This window comes from Lepidochelys kempii, chromosome 1 (genome assembly GCF_965140265.1).
Source record: "Lepidochelys kempii isolate rLepKem1 chromosome 1, rLepKem1.hap2, whole genome shotgun sequence".
Lineage (NCBI taxonomy): Eukaryota > Metazoa > Chordata > Testudines > Cheloniidae > Lepidochelys > Lepidochelys kempii.
The window spans coordinates 284,658,214-284,671,174 of record NC_133256.1 but is presented as its reverse complement, the minus strand read 5'-3'; the positions used below and the strand labels follow the sequence as shown (position 1 = coordinate 284,671,174).

General features: G+C 42.9%; 1 protein-coding gene across 3 annotated transcripts in view; it reads right to left on the bottom strand.

Annotated features, from left to right (window-relative positions):
* The window catches only part of TSPAN8 (tetraspanin 8), a 58,701-nt gene extending 50,892 nt beyond the window's left edge, over positions 1-7,809 (bottom strand). For all 3 annotated transcript variants that reach the window (XM_073331310.1, XM_073331300.1, XM_073331320.1), the window contains exon 1: positions 7,647-7,809. In XM_073331310.1, the coding sequence (XP_073187411.1) occupies positions 7,647-7,706 (60 nt within the window). In that variant the 5' untranslated portion in view covers positions 7,707-7,809. The remainder of the gene's footprint in view (positions 1-7,646) is intronic.
* Positions 7,810-12,961: the final 5,152 nt, after the last annotated feature.

Here is a 12,961-nt window from a genome sequence, read left to right as displayed (position 1 = left end):
TGTTTTAAATGTAACGAGCTGGGGCATGTAAAGGCCAACTGCCCCAAGAACCCCAACAGATTACAGTTCATTGCACCGGAATCACACCAGAGGTCCACAGGCCCAGATACCTCCCAGATACCCTTGGAGCGGAGGGAAACTGTGAGTGTGGGCGGGAAGAAGGTCACCGCGTGGAGGGACACCGGAGCACAAGTGTCAGCTATCCATGCTTCCTTAGTGGACCCCAATTTAATCAACCCAGAGATCCAAGTGACGATTCAACCCTTCAAGTCCAACTCTTTCAATTTGCCTACAGCCAAGTTGCCTGTCCAGTACAAGGGCTGGTCAGGAATGTGGACTTTTGCAGTCTATGATGATTATCCCATCCCCATGCTGTTGGGGGAAGACTTGGCCAATCACGTGAAGCAGGCCAAGAGGGTGGGAACGGTCACCTGCAGCCAGGCTAAACAAGCCGTGGGGCCTAGCTCTGTTCCGGAAACTTCTATCAGGGCCCGGTCAGAGGTGATGGACCCGGACCCCAGGCCAATGTCTGCAACAGCAGTAGTGGATCCAGTCCCAGAGACCCAGACGGAACCAGTCCCAGAACCGGAACCAGCCAAACAACCAACACCAGACCCCGTGCCAGCACTGAATCCAGTACTTGCAACCTCAACACCAGAGGGCCCCACCGAACCTGAACTGGCAGCAGCCGATAACCCTACACAAGAGGCTCAGCTGGAGCCTGAATCCCAACATAGTGCACCAGCGGAGAGCGGTTCACAGTCAACAGAAACAGCTCCATCCCCTATATCGCTTCCAGAGGGACCAAGCCTATGTCCCCAATCCAATGAGGAACTGATGTCTCCAGCATCAAGGGAACAGTTCCAGACCGAACAGGAAGCAGATGAAAGCCTCCAGAGAGCGTGGACGGCGGCACGGAGCAACCCACCGCCTCTCAGCTCTTCTAATCGATCCAGGTTTGTTGTAGAAAGAGGACTTTTATACAAGGAAACTCTTTCTGGGGGACACCAGGAAGACTGGCATCCTCAGAGACAGTTGGTAGTTCCAACTAAATACCGGGCCAAGCTCTTGAGCTTAGCCCATGATCACCCTAGTGGCCATGCTGGGGTGAACAGGACCAAAGACCGTTTGGGGGGGTCATTCCACTGGGAGGGAATGGGCAAGGATGTTTCTACCTATGTCCAGTCTTGTGAGGTGTGCCAAAGAGTGGGAAAACCCCAAGACCAGGTCAAAGCTCCTCTCCAGCCACTCCCCATCATTGAAGTTCCATTTCAGCGAGTAGCTGTGGATATTCTGGGTCCTTTTCCGAAAAAGACACCCAGAGGAAAGCAGTACATACTGACTTTCATGGATTTTGCCACCCGATGGCCGGAAGCAGTAGCTCTAAGCAACACCAGGGCTAAAAGTGTGTGCCAGGCACTAGCAGACATTTTTGCCAGGGTAGGTTGGCCCTCCGACATCCTCACAGATGCAGGGACTAATTTCCTGGCAGGAACTATGAAAAACCTTTGGGAAGCTCATGGGGTAAATCACTTGGTTGCCACTCCTTACCATCATCAAACAAATGGCATGGTGGAGAAGTTTAATGGAACTTTGGGGCCCATGATACGTAAATTCGTAAATGAGCACTCCAATGATTGGGACCTAGTATTGCAGCAGTTGCTCTTTGCCTACAGAGCTGTACCACATCCCAGTTTAGGGTTTTCCCCATTTGAACTTGTATATGGCCGTGAGGTTAAGGGGCCATTGCAGTTGGTGAAGCAGCAATGGGAGGGATTTACACCTTCTCCAGGAACTAACATTCTGGACTTTGTAACCAACCTACAAAACACCCTCCGAACCTCTTTAGCCCTTGCTAGAGAAAACTTACAGGATGCTCAAAAAGAGCAAAAAGCCTGGTATGATAAACATGCCAAAGAGCGTTCCTTCAAAGTAGGAGACCAGGTCATGGTCTTAAAGGCGCTCCAGGCCCATAAAATGGAAGCATCGTGGGAAGGGCCATTCGTGGTCCAGGAGCGCCTGGGAGCTGTTAATTATCTCATAGCATTCCCCACCTCCAACCGAAAGCCTAAGGTGTACCATATTAATTCTCTAAAGCCCTTTTATTCCAGAGAATTAAAGGTTTGTCAGTTTACAGCCCAGGGAGGAGACGACGCTGAGTGGCCTGAAGGTGTCTATTACGAAGGGAAATGTGCTGGTGGTGTGGAAGAGGTGAACCTCTCCATGACCCTTGGGCGTATGCAGCGAAGCAGATCCAGGAGCTGTGCACTAGCTACGCGCCAACGTTCTCAGCCACCCCAGGACTGACTGAACGGGCATACCACTCCATTGACACAGGTAATGCTCACCCAATTAGGGTCCACCCTTACCGGGTGTCTCCTCAAGCTAAAACTGCTATAGAACGGGAGATCCAGGATATGTTACAGATGGGTGTAATCCGCCCCTCTGAAAGTGCATGGGCATCTCCAGTGGTTCTAGTTCCCAAACCAGATGGGGAAATACGTTTTTGCGTGGACTACCGTAAGCTAAATGCTGTAACTCGCCCAGACAACTATCCAATGCCACGCACTGATGAACTATTAGAGAAACTGGGACGGGCCCAGTTCATCTCTACCTTGGACTTAACCAAGGGGTACTGGCAGGTACCGCTAGATGAATCTGCCAAGGAAAGGTACATCTCGGGCTGTATGAATTTAATGTACTCCCTTTCGGGCTGCGAAATGCACCCGCCACTTTCCAAAGACTTGTAGATGGTCTCCTAGCGGGATTAGGAGAATATGCAGTCGCCTACCTTGACGATGTGGCCATATTTTCGGATTCCTGGGCAGACCACCTGGAACATCTACAAAAAGTCCTTGAGCGCATAAGGGAGGCAGGACTAACTGTTAAGGCTAAGAAGTGTCAAATAGGCCTAAACAGAGTGACTTACCTTGGACACCAGGTGGGTCAAGGAACTATCAGCCCCCTACAGGCCAAAGTGGATGCTATCCAAAAGTGGCCTGTCCCAAAGTCAAAGAAACAGGTTCAATCCTTCTTAGGCTTGGCCGGTTATTACAGACGATTTGTACCGCACTACAGCCAAATCGCTGCCCCACTGACAGACCTAACCAAAAAGAAACAGCCAAATGCTGTTCAGTGGACCGGAAAGTGTCAGAAGGCCTTTAACAAGCTTAAAGCGACACTCATGTCTGACCCTGTACTAAGGGCCCCAGACTTTGACAAACCGTTCCTAGTAACCACAGATGCATCCGAGCGTGGTGTGGGAGCAGTTTTAATGCAGAAAGGACCTGATCAAGAATTCCACCCTGTAGTGTTTCTCAGCAAAAAACTGTCTGAGAGGGAAAGCAACTGGTCAGTCACTGAAAAAGAATGTTATGCCATTGTCTACGCTCTGGAAAAGCTACGCCCATATGTTTGGGGACGGCGTTTCCACCTGCAAACCGACCATGCTGCACTAAAGTGGCTTCACACCGTCAAAGAAACTAACAAAAAACTTCTTCGGTGGAGTTTAGCTCTCCAAGATTTTGATTTCGACATCCAACACATCTCAGGAGCTTCTAACAAAGTGGCTGATGCACTCTCCCGTGAAAGTTTCCCAGAATCAACTGGTTAAAATGGTCCTTGAGATGTGGAAAATATTGTTAGTCTTTATGTACTTGGTAGTATATTTAGAGATGCATGTGTCTTATTAACTCTGTTTTCCTAGAGCTCCAGGAAGAAATCTCAGCCAGTGTTTCACCCTAGCTGAGATTTGGGGGGCGTGTCATAAATATAAAGGGAAGGGTAAACCCCTTTGAAATCCCTCCTGGCCAGGGGAAAGCTCCTCTCACCTGTAAAGGGTTAAGAAGCTAAAGGTAACCTCGCTGGCACCTGACCAAAATGACCAATGAGGAGACAAGATACTTTCAAAAGCTGGGAGGAGGGAGAGAAACAAAGGGTCTGTGTCTGTCTGTAGTCGTCTTGGCCAGGGACAGAACAGGAATGGAGTCTTAGAACTTTTAGTAAGTAATCTAGCTAGGTATGTGTTAGATTATGATTTCTTTAAATGGCTGAGAAAAGAATTGTGCTGAATAGAATAACTATTTCTGTCTGTGTATCTTTTTTGTAACTTAAGGTTTTGCCTAGAGGGGTTCTCTATGTTTTTGAATCTAATTACCCTGTAAGATATCTACCATCCTGATTTTACAGGGGGGATTTCTTTATTTCTATTTACTTCTATTTTTTATTAAAAGTCTTCTTGTAAAAAACTGAATGCTTTTTCATTGTTCTCAGATCCAAGGGTTTGGGTCTGTGGTCACCTATGCAAATTGGTGAGGCTTTTTATCCAACATTTCCCAGGAAAAGGGGGGTGCAAGTGTTGGGAGGATTGTTCATTGTTCTTAAGATCCAAGGGTCTGGGTCTGTAGTCACCTAGGCAAATTGGTGAGGCTTTTTACCAAACCTTGTCCAGGAAGTGGGGTGCAAGGTTTTGGGAAGTATTTTGGGGGGAAGGACGCGTCCAAACAGCTCTTCCCCAGTAACCAGTATTAGTTTGGTGGTGGTAGCGGCCAGTCCAAGGATAACGGGGGTAATATTTTGTACCTTGGGGAAGTTTTGACCTAAGCTGGTAAAGATAAGCTTAGGAGGTTTTTCATGCAGGTCCCCACATCTGTACCCTAGAGTTCAGAGTGGGGGAGGAACCGTGACAGCCACCCATGTAGTTGAACTGCCTCAGGAGCAGACCAGGGCCCAGACTGTGTCTCACAGAGTCACAGTCTGGTGCCTGGTTCCCCACCCCCTTCCTTCAAAGTCAAGTGCAGTAATCTGTGCCAGCCCTACACTTGATGGATGTACTGCAGATGTACTGACTGTGATGTCTAACTAGAATACTAGGGCTCCACCCACTCCCTACCCACATGGGTAGGTGGGGGAGTAGCAATCACATGGAGATTGCACTCCTCCCTGCACTGCTACTCGCATTGTATGCAGCCTGGGTAAAGAAGCAAAGAGGAGACTTACACACCCTTATACCCTTGCACGGATGCATACGTTGGAAATCAGAAAGTTTCTAACCCTCAGAGGAGTGAGGTTCTGGAACAGCCAATAGGAGTTGTGGGGGCAAACAACCTAACTAGTTTTAAGATGAAGCTTGATAAGTTTTTGAATGGGATTGCCTGTGATAGCAGGGGATTGGACTTGATGACCAAGGAGATCCCTTCCAGTCCTATGTCCTTACAAGAGCCCTGAATAAAGCACTGCCTTGATTTTGTTGAAATTCAATATACTAAAAAGTACTCAAGTGGCAGAAGCTGTTCTGAGGTTGATGTTACCTTAGCTTCCTATTATAAGCTCGATTTTTCTACCCCACACTGGGGAGCAGTGCTCTGCACACTTCTGGAGAGTGCCAGGATGAGTGTGCCTGGGGAACACTGGCTAAAAGATGTAGTAATACCCACTGTTCTCTCTCTGTTTCTGTTTTCACCAAAAGGGTTAGTAGCAATTGGACATCTAACATAGTAATCACCAGTGAAAATGAGGCTGAAATAGGGAAAGCACAAGTTAAAAATTACTTGGACATGTTAGATGTCTTCAAGTTGGCAGGGCCTGATGAAATACATTCTAGAATACTCAAGGAGCTAACTGAGGAGAAATCTGAGACATTAGCAATTATCTTGGAAAACTCATGGAAGACGGGAGAGATTCCAGAGGACTGGAAAAGGGCAAATATAGTGCCAATCTATAAAAAAGGGGAATAAGGACAACCCGGGGAATTACAGACCAGTCATCTTAACTTCAGTACCCAGAAAGATAATGGAGCAAATAATCAAGCAATCAATTTGCAAATGCCTAAAAGAAAATAAGGTGATAAATAACAGTCAATATGGATTTGTCAAGAACAAATCATGTCAAACCAACCTAATAGCTCTCTTTGACAGGGTAACAAACCTTGCATATGGAGGGAAGCAGTAGATGTGGTATATCTTGACTTTAGTAAGGCTTTTGATACTGTCTAGCCTGACCTTCTCATAAACAAACTAGGAAATATAGCCTAGATGGAGCTACTATAAGGTGCGTGTATAACTGGCTGGAAAACCATTCCCAGAATAATCAGGGGTTCAAAGTAAAGCTGGAAGGGCATATTGCATGGGGTTCCGCAGGGACGGGTCTTGGGTACGGTTCTGTTCAATAGCTTCATGAATAATTTAGATAATGGCATGGAGAGTATACTTATAAAGTTTGCAGACAATACTAAGCTGGGAGAGGTTGCAAGTGCTCTGGAGGATAGGATTAAAATTCAAAATGATCGGGACAAACTGCAGAAATGGTCTGAAGTAAATAGGATGAAATTCAACGAGGACAAATGCAAAGTACTCCACTTAGGAAAGAACAATCAACTGCATGTAGTAACTCCTTGCTTAACTTTGCAGTTATGTTCCTGAAAAATGCTACTTTAAGCAAAACCATGTTACATGAATCCAATTTCCCCATAAGAATTAATGTAAATAGGTAAACAGATTAATGTAAACAGATTAGACAAACACCTGTCAGGGTTGGTCTAGTTATTACATAGTCCTGCCTTGAGTGCAGTGGACCGGACTACATGACTGTTGAGGTCACATCTATGATTAATGTCCCTTTAAGTACTGTTATGTAAAAAGTTCACCTTAAACTTTAAACGCACTCAAAATCAGCCTGGGCTAGGTCTAAGTTCACAAACCAGCACTGGCTCATTAGAAGTTTATTTATTGTGTCCTCAAGGCATGAAAGGTTTTTGCAAATTCTATTTGTCTAGCCACAAACTTTCAGAAGCTACTGTTTGTGGTTCCTTTTGAGTTTTGTCTTCTGTTCACTGGGAAAGATTCCCTGAGGCAAGTCCCATGGTGTAGCTACTAATTCCACTTCTGGTTTCAGTGTCCCCATTGTCAACCTGTTACATCTCTTGCCTAAGGGTTGACAAGATTCAGCCATGAAAAGGCTGATTTTATTTGGACTCAAACCTTTCAAAAAATTCTAGGTCTGCAAACAAGTAGACACAACAAGTATGGAGATCTGTTTCAAACCAAACTCAGAAGGCTTCACGCTGCTCTTCTTTTACATCAGGCCTGGATTCTACTCTCTCACATACTCCATCCACTTCCATATAATTATCCCTAATACACACCATTGCAACCTGTCAGCTTGCCAAAGCCAAAGTAAGAGACTCAGTGCAAGACAGCGCCAAAATACGACACACACAAATTATTCCTGCAAAAGATTTGAAAATGCTTCTATAAAATTATTCTAAACCCCGATGTAAATAATTTACAAAGTAAAAGCAAGATAGTTCATGTGTAACATAGGCAACTTTTGGACTATAATGAGTGATGTCCCTCAAAATGAAGGCACTTGTGATATGTCGTCACAAGAACTAGATCTCTAATTTCGAATTTACAAAAAATGCAGGCATTTACTAAGCATTGAAAATGAAAGAAAACCAGAGACTAAGCTAATGTTGCTGATAAAGTGAAATTGAATGGATTCTCTCTCCCCACTGCTCTACCTATTTCCAATCATACTCTAGTTTTTTATTTATATCTAATTTTCTTTATAACTGCTGCTGCTATATTCCCTGAATACGGTGGGCTCTGGTTCCCATGCCACTATTAGCAACTTAAAAATCAACTTACCCAGAACAAAAAGTTGAAGATGAACATGGAATATTTCATGCAGCTGCTCACCCCTGCCATTTTCAAAAGCTAGTGGAACCAAGGTTTAAGAAAGAGTTTTTACAGGAGCTCTTCCTCTCTCTCTCTCTCTCTCTCTCTCTTTTTAACTCTTCGAAAAGCTCTGAGGCTGTGTTCTGTCCTTTGATACCAAAAGTCTTGGAGGAAAGCAGTTACAATTATTTACTTAATACATATGCCCTGGGTAAATATTAACCAAGCACCCAAAAGCACCATCAAGTGTTATCTCTGAATATGTGCATAGGCATGTTCTCTTGTTCTGGCTACAGGATTGGACGTTTTTATGTTTGCATTCTTATTTTCCATACCCCGAAAGTAAACAGATACTATAGGATAAGGCATAATATCAAAAGTAGAGGAGAGGAAATGAAAATGTAAAATGTTTATGGGGTCAGTCTCAAGAGAATCCAACATTAAATGCTAAACGCTTGCACTTCTAATGCTTCTAACAATTACTAGATTTGCTCTGTTTCATCACTTTATTTACACACTGCCAGAATTCATAGACCTCCCCTCAGTCCTGTTCCAAACATCCAGCCTAAGTAATGGGATGGATGCTGGCTTTCTCTGCACAGGAATGGGAGAGAGGAATCTGCCACCATTACTTCAATCTCAATGCCCTCTCCAGACTGCTCTTGGCTCTTCCTCCATGACAGCATCCCATGGAGCTTGGATCTGTAGTGCAGAGCATACAGGCCCTGTGCAGATTGCCAGATTTTTTTTCTGCCCCAGCACAGCGGTCACATGGTTCCACTCTGAGACTCCCTACACCCGGAGAGCAGGGGCCAGGATTTTGTCCCAGAGTAAATGACAATGACAACTGTAATGACTTTACTTTGGTTTCGTTGTTTGCCCTCAAAAAGATATTATTAAACGACTATAGATATCAGATTGTTTGGCCTCCTCTATCGCTATGTTTTCTAGAGGAAACCCAACAAAACAATCCCAGGGGGATGAAAGTCAGGCAGGGGTTATGCTGGGTTCTCCATGGAAAGAAAGATTTAATTTGCAGATGGTCCCACAGAACTTTTGCCTGTAGAGGCTGGGGATGGGCTACATTGAACCAGTTTGAGTCCCATTCACCTTGACCAACCTCCCTCTTTAGTCAGCGGTGTTTACTGTTAACCTCCAGATCTCCATTCTGAGTGCATAGCAAGGTGGTTTGGGGAATGTTCTATATTTGCATATGTAACCCTTGCTCCCTCGGAGTGGCACTCTGTCCCCCTCTAGTGGTGGCTAACCCAGCTAGAGATTGCTACAGTCTTGGCTAAGAGATATGCGTCTTTTGGCTCATGCATTTAGCTCAAGAGGTCCAAGATTTGATGCCCACTGCCAACACCACACCCTTGTGTGAGGCAGCGTTACATGTATATGTAAATGGTTAATAGGCAAGGTGTCTGAAGATGGCACACATGGATACATAACCTTGTCCTGGGTTTTGTTGGACCAATACATTTTGTTGGGCATGGGTTCTTCTTGTTGCTCTTTACAAAGGGGACATGCTCTAGGTTACACTGGCTAAATATAGCCCATAATTTTTATTTAACTAAATTTAAGAAGACCCACCTGCTCTGAATTCTGATGACTGGTGATTAACCTGACTCACAGATATTCAAATTTCAGAGGTATGGCATATTTTTTGGAGGTAACAATTTTTCTGATTCTAAGGGCTTGGCTTTCTGACTAATTTATTTCACAATGTCCAAACTAAATCGGAGAATGTTCCTATGAATAATTGTGCTTATGAAATGCATATTTCTCAGAAACTTGGAGAAACAACAAAGTAGTATGTTTTAGATCTAAAGACCCAGATAAATAAACAAGTAAATAAATTTATATATCTTCATGGAAAAATTACATAGCCACAAATGAATCATGAGAATAGTTCAAGTACCATATAAAATTATATGACAGATTCTATAAAGGGCAATGAAAGAATTACAGCTGACATCTGCTTTGAAGAGATAAAGTCTAAAGTTAAAGCATGGAATTGCATTTAGAGCAGGTTTATTATCAGACTAGCTCTGAAGAAAAGTGTCATATTGTACCCAGAGATTACACAGTCATGAACTGTCTTGTATAGTAGATATCCATTAACGATTAATAAGTTTTAAAATAGTTTTATCTGAAATGTTTGGACCAGACATTCAAAAAGAAAGGAAATCACTGGGGGGAAATGTGATAAACTGCAAGGCATTTTGATATAGAAACCAAGGATAAACACGTACAGAATGGCCCCTCTCTAGGAAGTTAGTATGCAAACATTTCGCAAGTTATAAAGGGAGTCTATAGGACCAAATCCTAGCTCCCACCCCACCTTCCCATCTTCTTTCCACCACTCTGAAGCACAAAGCAGATACAAAACTGGTGTACTGGCTACCTAACTCCAGAGATCCCCAGCTACTGGAATGGCCCCTTTAGGAGCTGTTGAAGTTGGGAAGAACTTAGAGCTAAAGCTGGGCAAATTTTTTTTGACAAATAGTTTATTCATTGGCATAAGGACTTGAATCCAGATCTTGCATTCGCAAAAGAGCGCTCTAACCACCAGACTATGGAGTCTTTCTTTGTTTTTTTTTACAAAGTGGAACAGCATTAACAGGAGAACTTGAGAAAGACCTAGCCTAGAATAGCCAATATCACAGTGGTTAGAACGTGCTTCTGAGAAGGAAGAGACCCAGGTTCATAATCCCTGCCCTGGAGCAGGGACTTAAGTCTGAATCTCTCATATCCCATGTGAGTTTCTCAAACACTGGGCTATTAGGTTAAGAGGAATGGTGGCATCATTTCCTTCTCCAGCGATTCTGTGACTCTAGCCCTTTGCTTTTACTTAAAGGTTAAAGTTGCCAGAAGTGAAATGAAATCTATATGTTTCAGGTTGAACACAATGTTTTGTTTGATCCCAAACAATATTTTTGAACTGCCAGCAAACCAATAAAAATATAATCAGTTATTCACCCCACTCTATGAAGTTCAAGCCGGAGGCTGCTCCAAAGTGTGTCAGAAATAGAGCCAGTTTCCCGCTCTGTTATGTTTTCAGTTGTGCAGGGCACAAGACCAGTATAATTGCAGATCTGGCGCTATTGTGTATACAGTTGCAGTGAGGTTAGAAGACTTAAAAAGTTTAAGATCTAGATTTTAGTCAGCCTATTTTTTCAGCATTGCAGGTACAATTGGAGGTTGCAGTTGCTGAAGTAATTTATCAGAACCTCTGGGATTTTATTTCTCTTGTCAGAAAAGAACCACTTACCAATTATTTGACAAGCAAGTCCCAGGAGGATTCCAGTTCTCCCTAGAACTGGGGGCATCTCTTTTGTTGACCATTTACCCAGGAGTAAAAACCATCAGGACTTTTTTTTCCCTGGTCTCTCTGAAAAAACAAAAGTGAACTTTAATATGACTTGATTGCTATTCCTCATTTGAGACTTGATAAAAGGGGAATTGGGGAAAGTTAAACACATTCCCAGTGTGAATTATATTCTAATTATAACGTAATCTTCATGTATTACATGAACTTGTCATAACAGTGATGTTTCATATCTATGTACCAAGGTACTTAAAGTAAAAATGTGAAGTATATGATTAAAAGTATGTGAGTGCCTTCCATTATTGAGAAGTTTTTAGTGACAGTTGTCTGCAGAAGACGGTAGCTCTATTGTATATTAACCTTTTTTCTTTGCAGTTGCAGATTTGGAGTATCCTTGATCACTGTACATCTATCTGCAGTTGCAGTTAGAGCTGAAATGACCTGATTTGTAGGTGCAACCAGAATTGCCCGTAGCAGTTCTAAATGGGTACAACTCTCAGCACAAGTAATTCTGCCTTCAGTTTTGTGCCCATATTTAATTGTGCATGCCAAATTGCTCCCACAATCCCAGAGACTCTTATTCAACATTTAGGCCCTTATATATCTGTACAAAAATAAATGCTCTGCCACAAATCACCTGCAATCCTTTTCCAGTTAAAAGACTTGAAAATACAAATTGCAAATAAGGAAAAACCTAACAGGTTAGCATATGAAGTTACCAGTTACTCATTTGGGTGCAGGGAATGGGTGAGGCTAGCATGCTAATGTAGGGCAAAAGCTAAATACAAGTAAAGGTGAAATTCTGGTATTCTGCAGCTGTCTCTTGACTGAATGATTAACCTGAGATTGTGATGAACAGGCCTGATTAAATATCCCAGTGCACTGTTTTGCAACAGAAGGTGTGAGTCACCCCCTCTCATCTATTTCTGCTTTCGTTAATTACATTGCATTTACCCTGTTCTGGGATTTCAGTTGGATACAATCTTCTTCATTTCCTGTCCCTAATATTGTGTACACAACTAAAGAGCTGCCATATACTTTCCAAGGGTGTGCTGCACATCAGTATGGGTGAAGTGATTTCTACATATAGTCAGTATTGAATGCACTTTGAGGTCCATCAAGAAAGATAAAAGATAGATTAAAAATGGGTTTCAAATCAGATCTGAATTGCAAACTCCCCAAAGTGTGTGGGATTTGGATCCACAATTTTGGTTATAAAGATGGAGTAATTTGCAACATTTAGATCTGTGTTCAGATTTCAACAACCTACAATATTTTATGGATTTTGGCTCTGGGATTTTGGATTGGGTCCATCTATAACAAATATAAGATATTATTAGGTTATTATTATTAGTAATAATAATACTTAAACTGGAAATCAGTCACTGCCATTTTAGCCAAGAAGCAGTTAAGATGCTATTTCAAATGCAGGCTCACTGGACTACAGTTTTAAGTCAATGGCAAGGTGAAAAGGATGAAATACCGTATGAACTTTTTGCCCAATATGGTTAAAACTGCATAATATAGGCTGGATATTACAGAGATATTCCTGTCTATTTGATTACTGATTATGTTCAAAATCTGAGAACTGTATTGGGATTTCCTGTCTGCTCTGACTCACTCATTCCTTTGAAAGCACAGCTATGCAAAAGATGCATGCAAGACAATGTGCGTCACTAGACTATGTGGCTGCAGATATGTGGTGAGGAGGAACAAGCTGGTTGTTTCTGCTCACCACGATGTATCACGGTTGGGAAGGGGAGAAGCCACTAGAAAAATGGCTAGAAGAACAGTTCTCTGTAACTTGAGACACCACAGTCCCTTTATAGTCTTTATTCACTGGAAAATTATATTGTGTTCGAACACATATGGTGTTTCCAGATCTCACAAGTTTATCCTCAACTACTAGGATTGAGTGATTATATGAGAATCTCAGCTTTCATTTTAAAATAAA